The sequence below is a fragment of the Nannospalax galili genome, unplaced genomic scaffold, assembly GCF_000622305.1.
Source record: "Nannospalax galili isolate Female #2095 unplaced genomic scaffold, S.galili_v1.0 scaffold136, whole genome shotgun sequence".
Taxonomy (NCBI): domain Eukaryota; kingdom Metazoa; phylum Chordata; class Mammalia; order Rodentia; family Spalacidae; genus Nannospalax; species Nannospalax galili.
The window spans coordinates 3,934,110-3,961,457 of record NW_008340872.1 but is presented as its reverse complement, the minus strand read 5'-3'; the positions used below and the strand labels follow the sequence as shown (position 1 = coordinate 3,961,457).

At 39.9% G+C, this 27,348-nt stretch overlaps 1 protein-coding gene and 1 long non-coding RNA gene across 2 annotated transcripts in view; one reads left to right on the top strand and one right to left on the bottom strand.

The window, feature by feature from the left end:
• Paxbp1 (PAX3 and PAX7 binding protein 1) overlaps window positions 1-8,572 on the bottom strand; it is a 33,957-nt gene extending 25,385 nt beyond the window's left edge. The window contains exons 1-3 of the mRNA XM_008835975.2: window positions 8,088-8,572; window positions 6,594-6,722; window positions 1,718-1,894 (exon numbers count right to left, since the gene is read on the bottom strand). Coding sequence (XP_008834197.1) covers window positions 1,718-1,894; window positions 6,594-6,722; window positions 8,088-8,427 — 646 coding nt within the window. The 5' untranslated portion in view covers window positions 8,428-8,572. The remainder of the gene's footprint in view (window positions 1-1,717; window positions 1,895-6,593; window positions 6,723-8,087) is intronic.
• Window positions 8,573-8,670: 98 nt separating this feature from the next.
• The window catches only part of LOC115070865, a 33,628-nt gene continuing 14,950 nt past the window's right edge, over window positions 8,671-27,348 (top strand). Inside the window, exons 1-3 of the long non-coding RNA XR_003849977.1 lie at window positions 8,671-8,793; window positions 19,610-19,765; window positions 20,037-20,197. This is a non-coding gene — a long non-coding RNA (uncharacterized LOC115070865). The remainder of the gene's footprint in view (window positions 8,794-19,609; window positions 19,766-20,036; window positions 20,198-27,348) is intronic.

Here is a 27,348-nt window from a genome sequence, read left to right as displayed (position 1 = left end):
CAACCACTGACCATTATATGCTCAGTCCTCCAGCTCATTTTTTAAAATTTAGTTTAAATGGAAATTTAAAAATCACTAAGGAAACTAAAAGGCAATATGGGGAAAAATGAGAAAAAAAAAAAAAAAACAAAACCAGTGGGTTTGATTTATTTGTACCGTTTCTCTTTTTATGAAAGTAATATAATAAACTGGAAAACCGAAAAACTGGACAACAAAAAGGGGCCCCACATCCCATCTAAAGAAGCACTACTTGATTTGTAATATTTTTCTCTTGCAAACATTGTTTTAAGTTTACATATGAACACATAATTTTGTAACTAACTTTTAGTGTATTAAACAATAATCAACTGCACACTCAAACTGACCTTCCACCTACAGTAAGAACCGATGTCTTGCTAGTACTTTAATAGCTATCTTAGCAGCTAAATAAATACACTGTAATACATTTAAGCCTTGCCCCTTCTGATAGACATGTGCCTAAATTTTGTTTTTCACAAGAATAATGTTTCAATAAAGTTATTTCCTCAGTATAAATTTCTAAATATGGAATTTCAGGGTTAAGAACATTCTGCAATCCCTTCATATTGCCAAAGAGTTTCCTGTGAGGATTAGAGTAGTTCAGACTGCCAAGGGGGATGCATGTATCTAATTCAAACACAATTTCCCCAGTCCAGAGTGAGCATGTCTAAATTTTAAAACATTAACAGGAGTTAAACAGTATTTCTTCATAATTTAAATTTGGTACTTAGTGCTTATTTTAAAGCTGGTTAGGTAAAACTATAGAAATTAAAAGTATGGCCATAAAAGGAATAGCAGTTAGTTTTGCTTTTTCATCAGTTGTGAAAAAAGTTTTATCTGAAATACAGAAAAACAGAAACAGAGACAAAGACAGGAAAATTTTAGGACCATTCAGCATTTACTTCAATAATAAAACTTCCTGGGGCTGGAGAGATGGCTCAGCGGTTAAGAGCACTGACTGCTCTTGCAGAGGACCCAGGTTCGATTCCCAGCACCCACATGGTGGCTACAAACCGTCCTTAACTCCAGTTCCAGGAGAATCTGAAGCCCTCTTCTGACCTCCATGGCATTGCATGACACGGGTGCACTCACATACATGCAGGCAATACATTCATACACATAAAATAAAAATAATAAAATAATTTTAATAATAAAACTTCAAATTAATAAACTTGGGAAGGGGCTGCAGACATGGCTCAGAAGTTAATATGTAACTGCTTTTGCAGAGGACCCAAGTTTGGTTCCCAGAACCTATATCAGATGGCTCACACCCACCTGTAATCCCAATTCCAAGGGATTTGATGTCCTTTACCCCCTTTTTTTGAGACCGTCTCCTTGTAGTCCCAGCTGACCTGGAACTTGCTATATAGGCCAGGTTGGCCTCAATCTTACAGAGAGGCCAGACTCTGCCTCCTGGGTGCAGGGATTAAAGGTGCATACCACCATGCCCAGTCTGCCCCCCACATACACATACATACATAATTTATGAAACATAAAATAAAAATTTGAAAAATGATAAACTTGGGAAAACTGGAAAACTTCTGGTTCTCTTATTTTCTACATTTGCAAATAGAAACATCCTGCGCCTTTAAAAAAAAAAAAAAAAGAAAAAAGACAGCATAATTAGAAACACCACTTAGTTAACTCTTCCCATCAGGTATCCTGGAGGTACAGGTTAGAGATACTTGCAAGTACACACCCGGACGGAGAACATTCAAAGAGGACAATGCATTTGAGAATGTGCCTCCAGCCTTTGGCTTGTCTTCCTCCTTCTCGCTCTCCATATCCATCTCATCTTCACCATGCTCGCTGATGAGAACTCCATCTTCTTGACCCGTGTCCTTAACATGCCCTGTTTTGTCCAGAGGCTGGTCATCTGAATTTTTTAAAAGAATATATTTAAAATAAAAATCCATAAATCAAAAAGGTACTTTTTATTCAATCATGGGCTCAAAACTCTAAGCTTACATTATTTCAATTACTTAATAAAAAACAGATGCATGAATATGAAAGGGCACAGTAGACAGAATTACATAAAACTGAGGACACAGGAAGACACTGACACTTTAGTTGATACTGTGAAAATTTTAATAAATTTATCAAAATTAAGTATCTTCCTCTAAAAAGCTCAGTTACTGCTCATATTTCTTTTAATATTTCAACTGATAGTACCTCACTAAATTCTATACCAAATTCAAGACAGCCTTGTGTTAAGAACAAAATATTTATATACACATTTTAAAAAATAATTTTAAGTGTATAGCTCAGTATTATTAAGCATATTCGCAATGCTGTGCAAACACCACCTCACCAATCACTTCCATTATTTTCACATCTTGTTAAACTGGAAAATCAACACCCATTAAACAGTTAACACCTCCTCCACCTCTACTTCCGCCCAGTCTCTGGAAGCTTTCATTCTAATTTTGGTCTCTGACTATTTAATCTTATATTAACTGGAATTATATTGGACCCTATTGCTAATTGGTTACAGGCTTAGAATAATGTGTCAGATTTATCCATGTTACAGCCTATGTCAGAATTTCCTTCCCAAGCCTGAATAAAATTCTACCCAAGGGAGGCCTCCATGTCTAGATGTAGTGAATAATGTTGTTATAAGCACATACGTATCTCACTGAGAACCTGCCTTTCTTTCATTGTACCAGCATGAAATTCCTGAATCTTCTGGTGCTCACACTACTACGTTTCCACCTCTATCCAGCTCCTGGTAATGACTATTTCAGCTATGGTCTTTAATTTCAAGTATTCTATGTATCTTATATAATTAGAATCATGGCTGTTTATTGTCCTTATCAAAGGCACCTACTTTCAATGCCTTTACATTGCCGTCAATACTTATTTTCTGAGGGTTTTTTTTTCTTTCATTTTTTTTTAATAGTAAGCATCTTCACGGATATAAAGGGGTAAATAACCCCCAGTTGGTTCTCAATTGAAAGAAAAGTTACTATGTGCATGTGTGTGTGAATACATGTGTACATATATGTGTATGTTTATATATAGTTTTACAACATATACTAAGAGCTAGTTTTGAAAAAACTGGTTTTTCATTATGTGTCCATCCATCCATCCACCTTTTTTTCCTTCCAGTACTACAGCTCAAACTTGTGCACTTTGAGTTCTATGACAGGCAAACTAAGGTAGAGAGAAGAGCAAAAAGAGTGGCAGATAAAGTTTAATGGGTAAACCTTGTTAACGTAGACCCCTGATATCTCCTAACATGGCCAAAAGTTGTCTTCAGTGAATTTCTGTACATCTCGAGGTTCAATGTTTCACTAAATCCAGAAGTACCAAGTTGTGACTGAGCAGGTGACAAGCACACAGCATGGTGACGACTGAGTGCTTCTTCTAGTGGTCCTGTTGTTCTACCAGACATCTCTACAGCAATGCGAAATCACCTAATTTAAGACTCCACGTATGGAGCTGGAGGTGTGACTCAGTTGTTACTTGACTGCATGGAGCCCTGAGTTTGATACCCAGGAGAGGACGAACTGGACATGGTGGCACACACCTGTAATCTCAGCACTAGGAAAGTAGAAGCAAGTCTTGCCCAGGGTGGGTTACATAAGACCCTTTCTCAACAAGAAAAATTCCTCTTAGGCCTTCAGTTTCATTTACATCTCTTTCAAGAGATGTTCTAACTCTCGGCGCCATCTTAAGCTTGGCAGGCCAGCTAGGGCTACAGAAAGAGAGACCCTGTTTCAAAAAGACAAAAAAAAAAGAAAGAAAACAAGAGACTTCTAGGGGTTGGGGCATAGTTCAGTACTAGAGCACTTGCCTAGCATGCATACATGAGGCCTTGGGTTCAACCCTGTCCTGCAAAAGCAAAAAAAAAAAAAAAAAAAAAGGACATCTACCCAATCCCATAGTAGCTACTCTCCTCTCCTCTACTTTTCCATTTTCTTCTTCCTCACCAACCTATGTCTCAAGCCGAGCAAACGGCCTTTGATTTCTGCCATTCTAGGCTCAACTGACAGTCCAATGTCACAGTTAAATTCAGATAGGATGGCTAATTTAACAAACTGTTCCCCACGCACATGCACATAAACCTAGAGAGGGATCTACTCCCATTGCCAGAAGCCCTCTTTCAAAAAAACCCTGGCAGCGCTGTCCAATAGCCCTTCTTTGGGCCTCAATTTCCTAACCTTTCTTGTACTTGTTCATGTTTTTAAGCTTCCTTCTTTGGCCTTTCTGATTCATTCGTCTTTGATAAATCTTCCCCACAATAAGCAGGTTTATTAACAGGGCAGCAATCTTTGGCCCTCAGTAATTTTTTTATATTGCTCTTACCAATTCCATTCACTTTATCACCTCAATAAGCAACATACCTAAACTGACATCTCCAATTGTTCACTGTAAATTTCTGCTCAAATCCAATTCAAAGAATAACTCATTATTTTAGGAATATCACAAAGAAAAAGTTTTCAAGCCAACAGTGCTTTTGTTTTGTTAATTCGTCTTTGCTTTGCCTTTCAATAGCATATGGTGTGCTTAAAGATGGTGTGTTAACAGCTTCCAGGACTGCCATTTCAGCAAAAACAATGACAATCTTTGACACACATAGAGGCTGCACCTTTGGGGAGAACACTGAATTACCTCATGAATGCAATCAGAACCATGAAGTCAGAAGAGGGCATAGAGATGGCCTCAAAAATGTCAAATTCACTTCAATTTCTAAACCAACAGTAGGTGGCAACCACAGCACCAGGCCTTTCTCGAGTCCCTCTTCATGGCTTCCCTCCATGCCCTAGTTCATAGTCTTTCTGGCACTATTTTTCACCATACATAATTGATTCTCAAGAACTCTGGGGAAAATGGGGTAGTTTCAAAGACACCAAAATAGTAAGTTCTCCCAAAAGTATTCTTCTTCCCACCTGCCTTCTCTGTTTCAGAAGGTAATGCATAAAGATTCTCACCGTGGCCCAAAGCTCAAATTTGGCTGTTTCTTTTCATTCTAATAGCAAAAGCATGTATCAGTTCCATCAATTCTCTCTAAGGCTGTTTCACAAATAATCCATTGTTTCCACTTCTTCTCCCATACTCATGGCAGCCACTTTTAACCCACTCACAATTCCCCAGCGCCAGGAAAAGCATCAGTCTCACTCAACTGACACCTTTCTAAACCCAGTGACTATTAATGGCTCAAATTTGGACATGAGTTTAAACTACTTTAAGCCTCTGATCTCTCTCTCTCTCCTTGTAGCAATCCATAGTGCATGTCAATACCAGGTTAAGATGTCAGAAAGTATTTATCACACCACCATCTTGACAAGTCACCAAAAGCAGCAACTCTAAACCCCTTACTGCATTTAGTCATCCAATCTGTGAACAATTTGTCTTTCATTCAACTGCAAAACTTTCTTCAAGTAGATGTATCTGCCCTAGTGGTATGCTCATTCTTTCTCCTGTTTTTGCCTTTTTTGAGGAATTTTAATTGTCAAATATCCAGATTCCCATTCTGCTTTTCTATGAAGTAGCCCTCCCTCCCTCTTCTGAAAAAATGTGTAGTTATCCTTTGGCTGACTCACTGGACTTTTTTTTTTTTTTTTTTTTTTTTTTTTTTTTTTTTTTTTTTTTTTTTTATAAATACTTCCATTGCACAATTACAATGGAAGGATAGTCCATTGTGGATATTCTCTCCACAACTACATGTAAATGAAACATAACATTCCTATTCATATTATGTCTGTAGCTGAGAACCTGGGAAATATTCTATCTTTAATTCTAAATTCTATAAAGATTTTTCTAAAATATTTGCATGAGCTTATTATGATGAATGTATTAAAGACAAAATAGCTGCTTAAAATGTTTTAAACTTAAGGCCTGGTTTACTGGTAGAATGCTTACCTCCAGCAAGAGAGAACTAGGAGGTATGGGGAGTGGAGGGCACGGGATTCTGTGCAATGTACCTGGCCTCCCAGCATCAGACAAGGCTTTGGGTACTGGTATTATCAACAGTAACCTATGGAACGCTAAAAGTTCTCTAAGAGTTAAATCCACTATGGAAATAACCACCAAAGGAACTGAAATTTTTTCTCTATAAAAAACCAGTACAGGAATTTTCACTGGAATAAATCTGCTTCTGGGGCCATAATGGGAACTTTCCTTTCTCTACAACATTCTCTACACTAGCAAGAATTCAGGAGCAACAATCTTTTTTAAAAAGACTTCACAGGCAAGAGATGACTCAGCAGTTAAGAGCACTGGCTGCTCTTCCAGAGGACCCAGTTTTGATTTGTAGCACCTACATGATGGCTAACAGCCACCCGTAACTCTAGTTCTAACATCCTTTTCTGGTCTCTGCAGGTACTGCACAGACAGGTGCACTTTCAAATATGCTAGCAAAACATACACATGAAATAAAAATAAACTTTTAAAAAGCTAACTTTCTTTACAAAGCAACTGTGTGACTATTACAGAAATGCATGCTATTCAATGTGGGCACTTGGGTCCACAGATTGAATTCACAATACATACTTCAAAGCACTAAGAGAAGAGCTCTCGTTCAGAAACTGTCGTTTGAGAAGAACCCTACCAGTTTAGCACTTAGCACTTACTGTCAGCTGCTGAGTTGAGTTCTGTCTTGATCTTTGACTTTTCAAGATCTTCTTTATACTCTTTCTTGAGCAATTTCACTATCTTTTTGCTGTAACTTGATTTCTTCACTTTGAAAACTTCTTCATTTTCTTAAAAGAAATTAAATGATGTCTATAACAAACATCAGAAAGTTTCCCTTCTCCATGCTTTTATGTGCTGCTAAATAAATTTTTCGAAATATTCTCAGATACAGAAAGCATTATAAACAAAGCTCCTTCAAATCTACCATAGACTCAAAAACTGAGGTCAAGTTCATAAATTAATGAAATTTTGACTTTTAAGGGGTGCCCCATGTAATTTCACAAAAAAATTATTTATTTATTAATTTTTTTAGCATAAACCATCTCTCCCAGGAGAGGGGGAAAAAAGAAAAATCACTCAAATGTTTCTTGAGCTATCAAAACCTGGAAGCTGAAACAGTAATCCGCCAAATTGTAAGCTTCTGTCGAGTCTAAGCAATTCTCCATCGCACTGTTATTTAAAAGCTAAGCTAGAGTAAATCATTTTGCAAAATAGGTTTTAGTGTTGTACCCATGGTCTTTGATTAGAAAATTCAAGTGAAGAGCAAAACACCTCACCAAATAGCTCAACTATCAAACTCAAAAGCTGGCGTGTACCTGCTTAAAAAAACCTAAGGGCGAGGCAAAAGACAGGCTGCCTCTCTAGAAACATGAAAGCACTTTGAATCGAGACGCAAGGCTTCCCAGACTCATTTTTCTTAACATGAAACTGAGCTTTCAGTTTCACGCACATACAGTACTACACAAATCTGAGTAGTCGGGAGGTAAAAACACGTAACGAACGTACTGTCCTTCTAAGATGAGAAATCCCAGCCCCTGCAGCCTGGCCTCTCCTGACACTATTACCATTCGTCTCTCTTCACTATTCAAATGCCAACGCTAAAGCGGGCATCTGCTTCCCCCATTTATTTCTATGGGGACCCAGCGATAGAATGCGACTGGCTCAAGGTCACTCAGAACCAGCACTGCTGCAACTCTAGATTTCTGCTCCCGACCCTAGTCCTCCTCTTCACCAATCTGGCCTCCTCGGTCATTCCAGAAAGCCTGAATAGAGAGGGCCAACAAGGAAAGCAGTGTGTCTGCAGAGGCAACAGCCGTAAACCGAAAGACCCAAACCAAGCTCTCTGAAACACTTCAGGCCAGAGAGAGGCAGGACAGGGAGCACTGGATTCACTGCAACCGATTATGACAGATGGGAGGTCTAACCCGGAGTGGGAGCTGCACGGGAGGAAGAGGTGGTCATTAAGGTTGGCTGCAGCGCGGGAACGCATCCCGGGCCAGAGCAGAAGGCCGGGGGCGGGGAAGGCGCTGGGGCGGGAAGGGGGCTTGGTTTCAGGGTGCGAGGATGAGCATTCAGGAGCGTGCACAGAGGGCCAGGAGTCCGCGAGGGCCCGGGAGGTCTGGGGGCCCAGGATGCCCGGGGAGCGGGCTTACCTTCCTCCTCGTCCTGGAAGCTGAGCAGGCTAGCCCGGGCCACCTCTTTGTTCTCACGAGGCCTCTTGCGCTGCTTCAGCCCGTTGCCAGGCTCCGCGCCGCCGGGGATGCCGCCCACGGCCTCCACCCCGACGCCCGGGGTGAGCGCGGAGGACGGCGGCCCGGGGCCCAGCAGCGACTCCCCCCCGGGGGCCCGGTCGCCGCCACCAGGTCCCGACTCTTCGGCAGAAGCCGGCGGTGGCAGCAACGGCGGCGGTTCCTGCTCGTCATCGCGCTCCCGCTCCTCCTCCTCCGAGTCGTTCCGCTTGCGCACGTTCACCCGCCGGGCCTTTCGGAACATCCCAGCTGCAGGCACCGTAGCCAGCTAGCTCACCGAGGACTAGGTAGCGCGGAGACGGCGACAGCGCACGCGCACTCTGCACAACTGCAGCCGGGTCCTCCTGGTGCTGGCTAGCTACCGCGCATCGCCCAGTGCGCATGCGCTCGTGCTAAGTACTTGAAGAAAGCGTGCCCGAGCGGGTGGCTAGAACCTTGGCCTTTCACATTGCCCTTTGTCAGCCTGGAGGACTAACGGCGCGGAACTCTCTAATTCCTATGCTGTTTCACGGGTCACAAAGAGGATCATAGAGATGAGAGGACGGAGTATAGTCTGTCGTCTCCGACGGTGTTGCTGCAATGCGTCTTCCGCGCTGACGTGAGCCGTTGGGTGAGGAAACTTCCGGCTAAGCCCTGGCCCGGGGAAATAGAGGCGGGAGTCGGAGGGGAGGGCCAAGAGGGAGTGGAGCCTGTTAGAGAATACTGGTCTGAGAAAGGCAAGTGTGTTCCCTCGGTAAATACTCTTCCCAAAAGTATGACTTGGCGTGTCACCCCAATAATATCAGTCACTATTAATACTTTATATTTCTATAAATTTATGGCAACGTAGCACTTTCAAAAAGACATTGGATTCCATTCATAATATTGCATGGGGTAATGGCCTCTCCTTTCCCCCAGCCTTTACAAGGAAAGTGTGTATTGGTAAGAAAGCCAAGTTTGCTAGCAATTTCATGTATGTTTCTCCGAAACATAGCAAATTTCAGAAAAAGATGGAAGGAAAAATTGACTTGAGGGTGGGAGGTTGTGACAGTTTTCAGACTAGTGTTACAAAAAACAAACAAAAAAACCCTCAACAAAAACCTTAATCACGAAGGCCTTAAGGTGACTCTTTTCTTCACCAAACTTGGATCTTACTGTTCCTTCAAGCTTGTCCTACTGAATAGGTGGGTGTGTTTGTGGATTCATTTTCTTGTTTCAAAACTCGAAAGATATTCAGTATAGTGCAAAAGCCCACGTTCTATGCAGAGCTTGGTGGCACATGCTTTTAATCCTAGCACTGGGGGGGGGAGGCAGAGGCAGGGATCCCTGCCAGATCAAAGCCATCGTGGTCTACAAAGCAAGTTCCAGAGCAGCAGGAGATACGGGGAGATCCTAGCTTTAAAAAAAAAAAAAAAAAAAAAAAAGGTGGGGGTTATTGCTGAAGAAACGAGCTTGGGGGCAAAAGGATCAGGTGCTCCCATTTAAAAAAAAAAAAAAAAAAAAAAAAAAGTTGGGGTTATTGGCTAGAGAACTGGCTTGGTGGCTAAGAGCACTGGCTGCTCTTGCAAAGGACCTGGGTTGGGTTTCCAGCACTCACATAGGCCTAACGGCCGTCTGTAATTTCAATAACAAGGGGTCCAATGCCTTGGTCTAACCTCCCGGCATTGCACTCACCTGATGCACTTACATATGTGCAGGCAAGATACTCATATACTCATACACATAAAATTTTTTAAAAGTTCAAAGTATAAGGCTCCATGGCAGTGTTAGTTGGATTAGTTAAGAGGCTCTAATGATCTTCCAGAGACATTCTATGTGTACACATGTGTGCCTGGTGCCCCTTAGAGGCCAGGAGGCAACACATCTGGAAATGGAGTTACAGACTGTAGAGAGGCACTGTGTGGGTGCTGGGAACCACAGAACCAAGATTCTCTGCAAGAGCAGCAAGTGCTCTTAATGGCTGTACCATCTCTCCAACCCCAAATGTGTATATTTTAAATAAATTTCTCTTTTTACACAGATGGTGTATAAACAATGTGCTTTTAGCCTAATATAAATTGAAGGGAGGTCTGTATCTGTACAAAAAGCTTTGTCTAATACCTATTTTACCCGGCTGCATTTGTGTAATCAATCTCATGGAAATTGATATTTACATTTCCAGCTTCTTGGTGGGGCTCAGAAAAATGATACTTCAGGCTAGAGAAGTAGCCCAGTTGGTAGAGTGCTTAGCTAGCCCACAGGAGGTCCTGGGTCAGATCTCTATCACCACATAAATTGGCTGTGGTAGTGCCACATCTTTACTCCCAGCACTAGGAAGTAAGGAGAGGAAGATCAGAAATTCAAGGTCATCCATCCTCCAATTGGAGACCAGCCTGAGATCCATGAGACCATGTCTAAAAAGGAAAAAACCAAAAACCTCAAACTATGGGACTTTGGCATGTTGAGTACTTTTAAAGGAACTAAGGCCTCTCTAAGGCATCATCTCACCCCTTCCCAAAAAACGTGCAGAGAGCCTTTCTCTGAGGTTCCCTTTCAGTCTGCAGAGTTCCCAAAAGAAAACACTTGTCCTAAGTTCCCTCACTGGGAATCTCATCAACTGGGGAACACTAACTGCAGTACAGGAGGAGAGGCTGGAGTGCACCATGTCAGGTTGGCCACAGTCACATATGCTTCTGATGGGTTACTCCAACATGACATATCACCTAAGAGCCTGATCTACATGGCAAGAAAGCCATTACTGACCATCCTGCTGCTCCCTTTACCCTCCTATTACCTGTCACCACCTCTCCCCCAAAGTCCCAAACTCCTGCTCATTTCTGTATCCATTGTGTTCTAAAACTTCAGTCATCTACTTCTTTGAGTCTCATATTTTGGGGAACATCTGTGCATAAAGTAGTTTCCTCTTGTTAATCTGTTGACTGTCAATTTATTTGCTACTCAGTTACTGAAATTTCTGAGGGTAGAATTTTCCCTCTTTACACAGTAATAATCACTGCTGTCATGGAAGGCAGCTAGTACATCTGTAGAATGTACTAGAGTTGGATTTGCTGGGTCCCAGTGTATGCATTTTTCATTTATACTAATGCTAGTTAGCTCTTCATAGAAGTTCTGCAAGTTTATATTTCTCTTCAAAATTTCACTGAGGTTTAAATTCTATGTTGAAGTAAAAGGCCCCGCATCCACCAAGAATTTCTGTTTCATACACTCTTTATCTCCCCAGTTTTCTTTGGTTAGATTTGAGATCTGCCTTCCTAGGACCCAGATTAGAAGCTAACACCCTCTGCAACCTTTTTTTCTCCAGTTAAAGCCACGTGACTTCCATCCTACTCAAATTACTCTCATTCCTTATATTCTGGCTGTTCAGCATTGGTTAAGTTCTGATTCCAGCATCCTTGGGGAAATTGAACTCCAGTTTTTAATAAGGAAGATTCTAACTGTGCCTGGTCAGCCTCCTGACACCTGGGCCAAGAGACAGATTTGCAGTAAAATAGAGGTCATAAAGATACGTCCTAGAAGCAAATATGGGGAGAGGAGGTTAGCTCAGTGGGAGGGCACTGTGCAGGGCTCTGTTTGATCCCCAGCACTTCAAGAAAAAAAAAAAAAAGCAGAATCTATTACAATATCATCCAGAAACTTTAAAAAGACCTCATGCTGTAAAAGTACTGAATGGACATGTATAGAAGGAAAAACACTTGTTATTTTAAATATTCAAAGATAATAAAGGTGTTTATAACGTTGCCATTCTACCTATCCAGATAGTTAAAGGGCAAAGATGAACACATAAGAGTTAATTTGCTGTCCAAGTAAGGCAAAGTTCCTTCCACCAGACAAGATGGTCTCAGTGGAAATTAGATTCCTGAAATGAATAGCTGCTTTGTCAGCTGGTATGCCATCCACTATATAGGAATTACTTGATAACATTCTTCTGTGCTTTGAGTATTCAGTTGAGCAACTGGTTTATGAAGTTTCATTGCTACATCATCACCATCACATATACAGAATATTACATCAATTGTCTTGTTTAAATCAATAAGTTCTTTCCGAAGTCAGAGTTTGAAGCAATATTTTGAATTTTTCCAACAAACTGCAACTTCACATGAATGAATTGACTTATAAATCCTGACAAAAATTGTCAGGTCAATTTGGCTTGCAGCCACCACCTTAGATCTTGAAATCAAGAATAATGATTACCAAGTGTAAATCTCTGAACCTCTGAAAAAAAATGCTCCTAGTCAGCCGCCAAATCAAAATGTCAGGGACAGTCTGTTCCTATAGAGTAGACAAATATTCATTCATGAACAAAGTGGTCCTTTAAGATCATTTCCTTATTTCTCCTTAGTATTAACATGAGACAATCTCTTTACTTAGTGATGATAGTACATGGCAGTGTGTTTATTTTCATGATTTTATTTGGCAAGCTAAAACATAACAAGAGCTATGAGTCCTTCCACATTTTTATGTAGTTTTTATTTGGCAGGTGAAATCCTATACTCTAGGAATCAATGACCTAGGATTTTTCTTTTTTCTTTCTTTCATGTATTATTTATTCATTTATTTATTCATTTTGAGACAGAGTCTCACCGTGCAGCCCTTGTTGATCTGGAGCTTGCTATGTAGACTAGGCTGTCTTTGAACTCTGCCTTCCTCTGCCTCCTGAGTGCTAGGATTAAAGGGGTATGCCACCATGCCCGAATTTTTTTTAAACTATGACTCTAGAAATCTTAATGATTCTAATCTAGAAAAAAACCAAAGAAATTTATTTAATTATCTAGTTAAGTTTCTTCAGAAACTACCCTAATAAAGGCAGCTCTATATTAACTTTAAAAAAGTTTTGGAGGAGAGATTTTTTTTTTAAGATTTATTTTTCAATATTTTTCAATTATGGCTCTGTGTGTGTGTGTGTGTGTGTGTGTGTGTGTGTGTGCGCGCACGCGCGCATCTTAGTGCAAGTGACCAAGGGGTCCAGGTGAGGGTATCAGATCCCCTGGAGCTGGACTTACAGACAGTTGTGAGCAACCCAACATGGGTGGAGCCAAACTCAGGTCCTCAGGAAGAACAGCATGCTCTCTTAATCCCATGAGCCATCTCTCAAGTCTTGGGAGAAGAGATTTTTATGTTCCATTTAGTGCTATCTTCATAGTACCTAAAATAACATTTGGCATACATTCTGTTTACCTGGTGATAGTTTACCTTGTGTTGATAGAAATATTTTCTACATCTTACACATCCTTTTATTCCCAAAATATTAGATCAATATATTTGTTACAAGTTGCTGGGGTTCATGTGCTCTTAAAGCAGTCATAGACACCTCCCTTCTATCTCTGGGAACCCTCCTCTAAAGAGAAATAACTGAAATAACCCAGGAGGCAGAAAGACTAGTCATCTTCTGGTTGGGAAAAGGGTAGGTAACATAGTCCTGACTAATCCAAAGTGAACCAATCATATTCTCCCAAGATTTCCTGCTTGAAGCAGAGTCAGGGCAGGGACTACAATGAATTCAGAAGCTGTATGACAGCCATAAATTACCAAGCCAACTCAGGAATCAAGAAAAGGAGTCAGTGGAGCAGGAGAGAAAGGAGGGAGGTGTGGAGAGAGCAGACAAGGACAGTTGCTTGCTCCCAACGCTTCCTAACTAACGCTGGACTGTACTGCCCATGGGTTCCCTTAGATACCCTGAGAATCCTTACAGTAAGGTTGCTTTTTGTTTTGTTGTTGTTATTAATATTTTGTTGTGTGTGTTTTTACTTAGAATGTATCAAATTTATTTCCATTTGAACCTTAGAGATCAAAAACTTTAGAACCAAAGATCCCAACAAAATAAGTGCGTTTTAAATTTTTATGTTGGTTTTATCTCTGTAATTGTACAAATATTTTAAAAGTTTGAAAGCTTAATAATATTTTAACTGTAGCTTTTGCTCAGGTAAAACTAGGGTTAGCTTTTCTCTTTCAGATACATAGTTGATGCAAGTAACTTAGAAATAGAGACAAATACCTCCATCCATGGCATGTGACTGGCCCTAGCTAAGAATATAAAAAAATTCCTAAGCTTACGGTGTAGCTCAGTGGCAGAGTGTGTGATTGACTACCCTGTGTGAGGCCCTGAGTTCAATTCCTAAAACTCCTTTCCCTTAAATCTAAATTATTTGTTTTAAACTCCATTAAAAGTTAGTCATTGGTTCTAATTCAGTGAAATCATTTTTTTCTATCAAACCGTAAATGGTGATGCAATCCAGATTCAAAGATCTGGAGAATTTTTTTATAAGTTGTTATCTTTTAAAAAAATTGACCACATGTACCAATGACCATTAGCTATCTTTATTGTTAGAAAATATGTAAGGATTTTCAGAATCAAGATAGGACATTTTCCTGCAAAACGAGTATTCCTTTAAAAAACTGTTCCTGGAACACATCATATAAAATGAAGTTTCGCTCATTTTATCCAGCACAGTATATCCATCTTCTACCCTCTTCATATGAAAGTGTAACACACAAGCCAGGAGTGGTGGCACACATCTTTAGTCCCTGCTCAGGAGGCAGAGGCAGGTGAATCTCTATGAGATTGAGGCCAGCCTGGTCTACATAGTGAGTTCCAGACCAGCTATGGGTACAGGGAGACCCTGTCTCAAAAAGAAAAAAAGAGAGAAAAGAAAAGAGTAACACAGACCCACAGTACTAATATATTTAGGTTATATTCACAGTGCATACTTTAAATACATAAATGAGCAATGCAAAGGAAAAAATAGCTATGAATCCTTTCTTAAAAGAACTCACTTATCACCTGTGTTGTATTACTGTTGTTGATACATTATTGCCTCCCTGGGGAAAAAATTCAAAGTATATAAATTATTAAAATAAGCAGGTTACAAACTTCCCCAATGGGTATAAAAGAATAATTGGTATTTCTTTTTCATATATTTTGAGTTACTAGAAGCCAGCAAAGCTGTATAATAAATGTGCAATAAGATTATAACAAGATTATAGGAAGAATGAGACAGCTTTGAATTTATTAAAAACTGTAGGTGGACTTTTAAAAGAAACCTTTTTTAATTATGAAAATACTGTCTGCACATTAAAAAAGAAGATACAAAGCAGCACAAAGGGGGGAAAGCAAGAATTGCCTATCATCTTAGCAACACCTACCATTGGTTCATTTCCTTCCAGAACTGCCTGGTGCATAGTCTTCACTCATTTGTTCTTAGTCCTTCCACACTGCAGTGTGACCTCCCTACATTCTTTCTTGCTTATCACCACTTCTCATAGTCCTCTCCTCTACCACTCCAGCCACCTGCCAGGATGGCTGCATGCTGGACTGTTCTCCAAATTACTGGGAGTCTTCTCTAGCGGGGTCATTCCTGCTTGCTCAGGCCCCTTGGTCTACCTCCAATGGACTCTTCATTTTCTATGGTCTCCCTCTTCTTCCTGCCTGTTTCTTCCCCATCCTTTCTGGATGTCACAGGGTAAGATCATACTGGCACTCTGCAATATCTTTAACTCCCTGGTCCCCTCTTTTATGTCATAGTCATCCAGCGAAACCAGTAATGACTGAACAGGACTATATTTTCTCTGTGTCTGTCCTTGATTAACAAATTTTTCCTATGTTGTGTTAAATTCATAAGTAATAACTTCCTATGGACACTAAATACCAGCATGTATCTCTTCATGGTGGAGTATTTTAATATGCTTCTTTCTGAAGTACACAGATCAGTTGGCCAAAAAAATAAAATGTTAGATTATGTGTGTTTTTAAAAATCAGTGAACACACAGGGAGATGGTAGATGATGGCCGTGAAAAGATAATTTTGTACTCTCCAAAGACTACTTAATAATCTATTTCTTCTGTAAAATATTTTATAACCATGAATCAGTAACTAGCAACATTTTTTAAAAACTGAGAAAACTCTCCAAATCAGGCATCTCACAGACACACTCTCCAATCACAGGAAAAACTAAATGATGAACAAAACCCAAAGAGTTGGACAGCCTTCCCTAGGATGGTTAAGTGTCATTGCCAACTTAACTAGTTTTAGAATAACCTGTGAGATTGAGGGATGCCGCTTAGTACATCTCTGAGGGTGTTTTCAGAGAATTACCTGGCGGGGGAGGCCCCCTCTGAGTGTGGGTCTTCCTCCAATGGACTCTTCACTTTCTATGGTCTCCCTCTTCCTTTCTGTCCTTGATTAACCAATTTTAATTTTAATTTGGGTAGTACCATCTCCTGTGCTGGGAGCCTGGATGGAATAAAAGGGTGAAAAGGAGAAAGCCAGAGACATCAGCTATTCCCTTCTCTGCTTGATGACCTGCCAGGCTACTAATGCTCCACTGGGCCCTTCCTGCCACAGTGAACTGAGCTAGCTGAAGCCGTGAACCAAAACACAATTTTGATCCTATAAGTTGTTTCTATTGCTATTTTGATACCCTAAGTTGTTTTATTAATATTTTGCCACAATGATGTAAAAGTACATAATGCACTTCTATCTTTAAAAAAATCAAGGCCAGTGAGATGGCTCAGCAAGTACAGGTGCTTGCTGCCAAGGCTGACAACCTGTGTTTAGCCCCTGGGACCCATATGGTAGAGAGAACCAACTCTGGCTAGTTGGCCTCTGACCTTCACATGCACCCCATGGCATGCGCGTGCACACACACACACACACACACACACACACACACGTGCACATGCAAGCAAAATAAATGTAATTTTAAAAGAAAAATAAATACAAATTAAAAATTGACAGTGCAAAGAAAATGCTAAGCCTAACACAGTAGCAAAAGAAAATACACACTCACATACTCCCCATATCTTTAGAGGTAGCTAAGGGTAAGGAAAAGCTAAATTAATTATGAAAGGATATTATAGTAAACCTAGTGACAATAAGACTAATATTCTACAGAAGATATGTCTTCTAACAAAGTACAAACCACACAAAACTAACTCAAGGATTCCTTAATGTCTCTTAACCAATAAAGAGAAAAGGGAAAACCAATAAAATGGGGCAGGAGAAATTCTTAAGTAATGGTAAATACACTTTGGTTTTAAATGTAGGAGTGTCCATGTGGTTCTTTAATTTTCATTAATTCCTCCTCACGTTTCTCCAACAAAGCAATGATAAATGCTCTAAAATGTCTAAGAAAATGGCAGTGAAGAGATCACATACATATGGAATTTCAACCAGATATCTGTAGAGTATTCTTAGTCTGTCTTTTTGGTAAGTTTACCTTTCCATATCGTGAAATGATTATTATACAACTGCTATCCTCAAAGCTTCAACTATCCCCAACTAACAACACAGTTCTTCACTGAAAGCTAAAACCCTTGGAGGAAGCCATATCTACAAACCTACTTGCCTCTGCCCTCATCCAGTCTCCATGCACGGAAATGAAAGTGCTCTTCCTTCTCTCAAAGATTAGTCCATCAGCTTGTGCACAGTACCCCATTCCTTTATGGGCCTGACTGTCTTAGCCCTCACCTTTGTCTTCTGCCTCCTCAACCCTTCCTGCTGTGTCATTCTCTTGGCAAACACATCTGTTTGTTCCATCCAGATACAGCCTTGGACTTCTCTCTTCAGCTATGGCTCCTTTACCTCAGAATCCTTCACAGCTTGAGTGTTCCATACATTTGTCCCTGTTCACTGAAGTTCCTTCTCATGACTTATTCTGTCCTCAAACCACTCACTTTACTGATGCTCCTTTTGTCAACATCACCTTTTGCCAGTCCAGAAGAAACCCCTGAGTTTATCCTCTTTCACTTCTCAACAGCTTTCAGCCGATGAACTCTACTCTCTGACTGGAGCATTGTTCTCTCTGTGTGCTGGTGCTGGTTCCTCTGGGTTTACAGGAGCCAACTGCATGCATCTATCACAACTCCAAGTTCAGTATTAATACATTCATTACCTAAAAACTAGTCATGTTTGGAGAATTTATGTAGCGTTACTGTGCTGCATACCATTACTATTACCTGAACAAAAAGCCTGATGCTTAAATTTAGTTTCTAAGAGTGGGTCGGAACTCAGAGGACACTTACTCCCCCAGATAGGCTTTGGAAAGGTCTGTCTCCTGAAACTGTGCTCCTGAGTCAGCCTCACTCACATTTTCATTCAAACCAGTTTCTCCAGCTTCATTGGGGAAGTACAAGTTTGGATCCACCGTTATCTTGACAGGCCATCCTGCCTTTTCATCCATAGTTCTAGAATATCTCATTCACCCAATCTCAGTGTCCTTCCTAATCATCCCTGTGTTCAATGAAGATGGGTGTACTGTCTTTCAGTGCTTTGATACGTTAATTCTCAAGCATATCTACATTCATTCATTATCATTTTGCATGGAGTACCAAATTGAGGCTCCCAGGAAATGCCTGGTCAAATGATACAAAGTTCATTGAGTTTACCAAGGTTAATTAAAAGTCATTAGCTCAGATTCTGTCCATTTTATAAAACTCATTCCAACAAGGGTACATGATATAAATCTATGCTTCAAATCAAAACGATTTTTTCTGGAGTGCTGGTTAAGGAACATTTACCACTGCTTCTGAAACACCCCACTGTCCTATCATTTTCTTCTTCACTAACATTTCCAACGCTAGTGGATCTCCTCTAAATGTCCCTAGTATTCACTTATTTCATTATTTGATCCTAAGCCCTTTTCCCTAGTGTCTTATTAGATGATCAGATTAAATCTTAGGGCTTTAAATACTCTCACAATAAGGTTGATTTTAGGCTGGTGACCAATATGGGTCAGACGGAAGTAGATTCAGTAAATTCAAATCAGTAGTCAGCCTCTTTTTGTGTAATTGTTTCTGGCTTGCCCTAGTCCCTGATAGAGACTTTAACTTTGAACACTTACATGATCGTGTGATCTTAGCTGTTCTAAATGAGCTGATCTGCCAAAATATAAAATTGGGCATGTAAGGCAGCATTGTATGAGTGGATGGATACAATACACATGTGACCAGGAGTTGATCTATTTTGAAGATGCAAGTACATTGCAAGAACAGGAGATTCCTGCTCTGAATGCTTTGTCCTTCTACTCTGGAATTGCCACCATTACTCCAAGTTATATCTAATGGTCTTGAGAAGTTCCCTGTTACCAATTGATTAAGAAAGAAAAATTCAAGTCTAGTTTACAGTTTTACATGATGTTATGTCCCAGTAGCATATCAGACTCCAGCATTACAGCCCCAGAATAGACAAGAAGAAAATTCACGAAAGAAAATTCTCCTAACAGACAAAACTTCAGGAAATTTATCCAAGTATCTGCTTTGCTTACAAAGAATCTTGACTACAAGGACAGATGCATTCTACCTCTACCTCACCCTCAGTTGTCTGGAGGGATCATCACTTTCCAAAAAGGATTCCTTGAAAAAATGTCTTAATGCCCTTTTCCATCCATTACATGAATCATATGATGTACAATTCTTAGTAAAATGAATGATTAATCACTCTCTATGTGGTTTAGTTCTCTTGCAGGACCTCCCACATTAAAAGGGCTGAAGTGGAGTCACAGAATTGAAAGGAATAAGGCAAATGATATTGGAAAGAGTCATGTAGGCACCAAAGCCACCTCATTGCAAAGAGCAGCTTCATTGATGAGGATGTTCTCGGTGATAGGCAGGTAAGGGATGTCTCATCTATGGATAGCGGTCTACCTCTTCCTTTAGATAACTGCTTTAGTGCTTTTACATGAACTAAGTAGCTGTAGTGCCAGATATAAAGCTTTTATATCAACTTTACGACAAGGACTTCCTTTTACCAATACTGATTTGACTACTTAATTCCTGCAGTTTATTTTATTTATTTTTATTTTAGTTTTATTTGACTTGTGGCTATAAAAAAATATCTGGCAAGAGCAACTTATGAAAATAATGGTTCATTTTGGCTTACAGTCCATCATGAAGGGGAAGTCACAGTAGCAGGAGCTTGAGGGAGCTAGTCACATGACATCTGCAACCAGGAAACAGAGAGGTGAATGCTGGTGCTTAGCTACATGCTCCTTTTTACTCAATCCAACACTACAACCCATGGGATGGTGCTACCCACAGTTAAGGTGAGTCTTCATACTTTAATTAAATGACTCTAGATAACCTCTCATAAGCATGTCCATAGGCTAACCTATTCTAGATAATTCCTCATGGGCATACCAAGAGGTTTGTCTCCTAGGTGATTCTAGATCCTGTCAAGTTGAAAATATTAAACATCCACAGTGGTCCCTGAGCTTTGGGTGGGTGAAGTTTAATATAGGAGTCTAGACAAGGACCCAAACTCTACAGTCTCTTATTCTTTAAAACTTAGCCAGTTGTGGCCTTCTGTGTGCATCACCCTCTGTTGTATAAGAAGTTTTGCTGGTGAGAGCTGATGGATGCACTAGTAGTCTCTCTACCCTCTGTTCCACTGTGTTCCATGAGCCTTAGGCGTAGAGGTTCCTATCACCTAGACTGTTGGAGACTGATTACTGCTGGGTAATGGAGAGTAGAGCTTCCTTAAGACCTCTAGATAGGTTGACTAGACTCCAGTGGATGAACTTGCACTGGAGGACATCTGGGTACAAATGCTTGACCAGATAGAACTTAACATGTTTGGCAGAATGCATGAGGTCCAGTGGAGGGGAATGAGAACATGGATGGGGGAGGGGAGTCTATATTTGATCAAGAACTATCGTTTGAAATGTACAAAAGCTCAATAAAAAAGAAAAAGTAAAATGTTAGCCATCACAGTACCCAACCTGTCAACAACAGAGGTCAATGCTGAGCCTCCAATTTGGATTATTTCCTGAAAGAACCATCCAGTTTTATCACAGTAGGCTTTTTTCACCTTGAAGAGGACAGCAATTTATCCTCACTCAATGACATGGATGCATATTTCATGGATTGCCCTTCTGTCTAGTACTTCTGCCAATACTGTGACCCATAGACTTGGTAAAGCCTTTATTTCATCATATTGTTATCCGATACAGCATTGCTTCTGGCCAAGAACCAATTTCACAGTGCTGAAGGTGGTGCAGTGGGCTCATGCTCATGTAATTTTCTAGCCTTTTCATGCATTTCATTACTCAGAAGAATCTGACCATATAGAACATTGGATCAGCCCACTGAAGGCCTAGCTATGACATCATTTGGGAGAAAATTCCTGGAGGAGTTGAGGTCCTATTCTGTAGTGTGTGTGTGTGTGTGTGTGTGTGTGTATGTGTATGAAATCTTTTGAACCAGGGACCAATATATAATTCTATAGCAGAATATATAGGCCTAAGAGCTAAGGTTTGGAAGTGGCAATGCCATTTCTATTATATCTAATAACTTAAATTTTGTCATATCCTGTAACCACAAGTTGGGCTTAATGACTCTTTATTCAAAGAAGAAATGCTTCCAATGGAAGACACATGATAGTTACATTTAACTGTCAGTTGAGTTTGTACCTGGCTATTTTTGGCATTCCTTGCCTCTGAATCATCAGGGAAAAGTGGAGGGTGGTTACTGTACTGCATTGGATGATCAGTCCTGATTATCAAAAGGGAAATACAGTTATTGCTGCACAGTGGGGGAAGTGAAGAAGATATCTGTAACCCAAGTTTCAGTACCTGGTACTTCCTATCTAGAGGAAGCTTCCAGTGGAAGACTCTTGTAAATGAGATATCACTGCCAAGGGCTCTGACCCCTCAGGAATAAGTTCTGGGTTATCCTAGCAGCTAGAGAAACTTGCTCAGCTGATTTACTGGCTGAAGGGGAACCTGGAGAGGGCAGCAGAGGCAGGACGATGGTCAGATAATCAATTAGTTATACCGAATGACAGTTCAAGAAATCAGGCCTGCAGTAGCCGTCTTCCTGATCTTGCTTTTCCTGTTATACACATGTATGTTTGTACAATAATTTTAACAGTTGAACTTTCAGTTCCCTCTCACAATCTTCTGTTTTTATGTAGGGGAGATTTGCAGTGATCAGCTTTAGAATTTAAGCTTTCTTTAAAAATTTTTTAAAATTATTTTATTATTTTTATGTGTATGCATGTATTGCCTGCATGTAGATAAGTGCACCCGTGTCGTGAAATGCCTGTGGAGGACAGAAGAGGCTGTCAGATCCTCTGGAACTGGAGTTACAGACAGTTGTTAGCTGCCATGTGGGTGCTGGGATTTGAACCTGGGTCTTCTGCAAGAACCAGTGTCTTAAGCGCTGAGTTATCTCTCCTGGCCCTAGAATTTAAGCATTTTAAAATGAGTGATTATGATTATTCTAGACGTGGCTTGCCTATTGTATTTGGAAGCAGAGACTGTGGGTTTGGGCTCTGTGGGTTTAGAGGAGAATGAAAACATATTTGGATACTATCGTTATTGCTAAAACTGTAAAAGCATGAGAAAAGCTTGCATGGGTGTTGATAGCCAAAGACGTGGAGCATATTGGATGTGATCCTTTGGCATTTAGCATCTTTTCCCACCTCCTCCTTGGTACCTTTCCAATACCACAGGGGCTAAAAAGCAAAATCACATTTGAAGACTTTCTCGAAGCCGGACTTTGTACTGGTGTCCAGAAACTCTGCTGTGACATTTGGGAAGCTGAATTAAGATGGAAACCACCTCTTTTTGTGTTCAGGGTCTCAAGGGCAGACTTTGTGTCCAGCCCTCTACTCACCAGCTTTGTAGGCATCTAGAGGCATAGCAACTGCTGTGTGGCTTCTTGGGTATCTGGAGGCAGTGTTGGTGGTGACAGTTGTGGGAGCTGACCATGGCAACAGCTTACTGATTTCTGTTACTAGTGTGCGGCCGTCCCGCTTTTCCCGCAACACTTCTTGAAATTCCTCTGGCAACTAGTTGGCTGGGTTTGCTCCTTCTCTGCCTTAAATAATTTTCTGTTTCCTATACCGACACAGGATCTCTCTGTCTCTCTGTCTCTCTCAATCATCTATCAGTACTGTATGTATTGTACTAACTAAATGGTACCCTACTCTGTGTGTCACTTTAGAACTTGCTGTATCCTTTCAGTCTGGTATTTCAAAACCTTTCCTCATAAGTACCCATCAATCTACCTCATTCTTTCTCTAAACTTTTCCTTCAGAAAAAATTGAAGTCTATAAAAAAGCAAACTCTTCTCTTCCTATTATTAACCTAGTTTGATCAATGCACAAAGTACAAATTATATATAGACATATCATAAAATGTGAAATTATTATATGTCAAAGTAAAGCAATAAAAGAATCAAGAATGGTACAGTGAGTATCTAGACGCCCTTCCTTGCAGTCATCATTAATGTCTTGCTTCTCTCCCCTCCTTCTTTCCTTCTTCCTCCTTCTCTCCCTCCCTCCCTTCCTCCTTCTCATTAAGTCATTTGAAGGATACATGTGGACATGCTCACTCTGTATGCCTAAGCACTTCATGTGTATTTACTAAGAACAAGGACATTCCCCTACATAAGCATAATTCAGTTATTGTACTTGGGAAATTTAACATTATCATACTACTATTATCTATTAGCCAGTCCATAGTCAAATTTCCCAATTGCCCAAGTAACACTTTTCATAGCTATTACTTTTCCGTCAACCCCGATCCAGTAGCACATTCCTATGGCACTTAGTCTTCTTTAAATTTAAATATTTATTTATTTATTATTTGTTTAATGTGTATGAGTTATGCCTGCATGTATATAAGTGCACCTGTGTTATGCAGTGCCAGCAGAGGACAGAAGAGGGTGTCAGATTCCCTGAAACTGAAGTTACGGATGATTGTTAGCCACCATGTGGATGTTGGGATTTGAACCTGGGTCCTCTGCAAGAATAGCCAGTGCTCTTAATCACTGAGCCATCTCTCCAGCCCCAGCACTTAGTCTTCTTTATTCTAGAATGGCTCACATTTTGCTTTTTAACTTTCATGACATTGAGGGTTTTTTTAAGAATCTAGGTTGGTTTTTGTTTTGTTGTCATCACCCCCCAAGAATATTCTATGACTTAGATTTTTATCAGACACACATTTTATATTTTTAGCCAAATATTATGTATTATACAATGGGTCCTTAGGGTCTCACATTTGTTCCATGATGGCCTAATCACTCAGACATGGTCCTTTCTCTATTAGAAAGATCCCATTTACAACTGTTAAGTGATCTGTAGAATGAAGTACTTTTAGATGGTATGACTATACCTTAGCATTTCATCCAGTCATTTTAGCCTTCATGAATGATTCCTTTCAGACTTGCATCTCTGTACTGTGAGTGACCCAACCCCTAAGCTCATGGTCTTCACACAGTTCCTTTAGCTCTTCTTACCACAAGCCAAGCAGACATGGGCTTGTATTGGCTTCCTACAGTGTACAGGTTCATGTGTGTGCAAAAGGTCAGAGGTCAGTCTCAGTATCATTCTTCAGGATGCTGTCCACCTTGTTTTTGTCTGTTTATTTTTTGAGACATGGTCTCTTACTGGCCTGGAATTTACCAAGTAGGCTAGGTTGCCTGGCCAGCAAGCCCCAGGGATCCTCTTGTGTCTGCCTATCTGGTGCTGGGATTACAAGCACACCACTACATCCAGCATTTTTACATGAGTGCTGGGGCTTGAACTCAAGTCCTCCTGCTTGTGCAGCAAGCACTTACCTTTTGAGGTTATCTTCCCAACTTCAGTGTTTACCTTTTAAGACATTTTCAGTCAAAACACAGTTATTACTAAAATGAAATAATATAAATGTATGATTAAATTATATCAAAACCAAATATAATAATATAATAATTGATTGACTGTGATTCTGAGGGTTGGACTCAGGGACTCAAGCTCTCTGCCACTGAGCTGCACCCTCTTCACGTTGTGCCTCTTTTCTTAACTCTGTGTTTACTTAGCAACTTGACACTAGTAGTACTGACAAGATTTCCATCGCCGAGATTGGAACAAAACTGCACATTTCTGCGTCTAATTTTTAATTTTGTTGGATATGATGAAGTGCTGATCAAACTTGAAAAATGTGTCATGTTTATAACCTTTACATTGCAATAGTATCCTAAATCCTAAATGTAGTGTTTGAAAATCTCGTTTGATTCTGCAAAGGACTTCTTACCATTGACTAACATGTGACGTTCCTATATTTTTGTTACTTAATGTTATTATTATCCTTAACATAAATGAAAATATGTGGCAATGTTTGTGTCAGAACTATATTTTCTCATCAATTTAAACCTTAGGTTGGCTTTAGAAATAAGAATTTGGCAAAAGTCAGTCAAAATATTCTTTGAGAATTATTTACAGAGAGTTTATAACAAAGAATAATATATTTTATTATTATTTGTAATTCATGTGCTTCACAGCCTTTATACCAGCAAAATTTATAATGAACCTTCCATATATGCATATATCTGCCTCCTCCTCCTCCTCTTCCTCCTCTTTGACATGGTAGCTAAACTTTTAGCAGCACAACACCAGCCACAGATGACAAATTTCCAGCCCCAAGCTGGATAGGAACCACTGACACAGTTTATTGAACCACATTATGTTACTGGAAACAAGCAAAAAAGCAACAAAAGCTCTTGGCATGTTAACATTTCCACACTGCAAAATGTCACAAAGATAGTCAGAATTCCTAATTTTCTTAAAGCATTCAATGTGGTCCATGGTGCTCGGTCATGGTGGCACTAAGCTGGAGCTGGGCCCCAGTGGACTCCTTGGGGAATTTCAGGGGTACCCCAAGCCTCCACTCCCTGCTGCTTCCCATCTGTAGCTTATCCCCATTCTGTGTATCGATTTTCTTTTCCTTATTTGTCTCACAGCAGCACAACCCAAGCCACATTTTCAGTCACGAAATCTGGAAACTCTAGGCTCAATTTATAGTTACAGTAGCTTTCACTTTCTATTGGCTTAAATCCATTGGCCCACAGTGGTTTCTCATAAGAATTGCATAAACCATATGTGAAAGGACTCTGGAACTAGTAAAAGCTTCCAGGTGGCATATATGGGCACACATGATTTCTAACATTATTCACTTTTATACATTATGAATAAGCATTCATTAAAATTCAGTTGGTAGCATTTTCAGTAATAATGACAGTGAATATATATTTGTCTTTTCATGTATATCTTTCTTTCTTCCCATTCTTTGTGTTTTTCTCATTTTAATGTTAACCTCTACCAGTAATGAGATCATTCTATGTCTTATTAAAATTAATACTTTGGCCTAATTTAAATGCTGACATTGTGCACTCATGTTAATTAGTCTGAATGGCCAAATCCCAGGCTAATTATGCAAATGTAGAAATCTCAGGTTGTTTCAGTTCCTTTATGTTAAGGTTAAGAGAAGAAAAATGTGATGAATATGACTAACCTGGGATATCATGTGACTTTGCAATAAAAGTCTTTTCTTTCTTGTGGTCTTTTTAAGATAGGGTCTGTCTGTAGTCCCAGCTGGCTTGGAACTCACTTATGTAGACCAGACTGGCCTTGAACTCACAGAGATCCACCTGCCTCTGCCTCCCAAGTGCTGGTATTAAAGGCATGTGCCACCATGCCCAACATTACAATAAAATTATTGCTTATCATTTATAGCATCATGAATTTAGTAATGTTTTAACTTTATTTCAATCTAAGTTTAGACATTTGTATCACAACTGTCATGGGTTTTTAGAAAATATACTTTAATGGTAATTTGGGTCTTTGAGAGAGTAACTTTTCTTTGTACAAGTGAATCAATTTGGTTACTTTTTCAGATGTTGCTTTGGTTCTTTTCTTCACTATCTACAATATTATTTTGTGTTAACTGCTTCATATGAAGTATCCTAACTTTCCAAATGAACTCAGGAGCAAAAGTTCATTTTTTAACTAATTATCCATTATTTGAGTGCCTTTACTTTTGAGAATAATGTTACAAATGATTGCTAGATTCCCAAGCTAGTCTCTAATGGGGGTCCAACAATTCTACTGATTGTAATCTAAGTTCTGATTTCTGGAGCAAGAGAAAACTTTCCCAGGAAGTTCTCTATGAAGGAGAAGGACTAGAAGAAAACTTCCCCAAGCCGTGTTCTATGTAAAATTTTGAGATAAAATGAATGTTATTTTTAATGTATTCCAGTTTTTACTTCTGTACCCCTCTCTCAGAATCCTGATGCCTTCATTTAGTGTTAAGGTCCCACCCCGTGCTTGGCTGTTCTACCTTCCCAGCCTCCTTTCAAAATTCTGAGTTTTCAATGCATTTGTTCTTAGCAACTGTGTGGAAAATATCCGTCTAAGAGAACATAGTCATTTTGA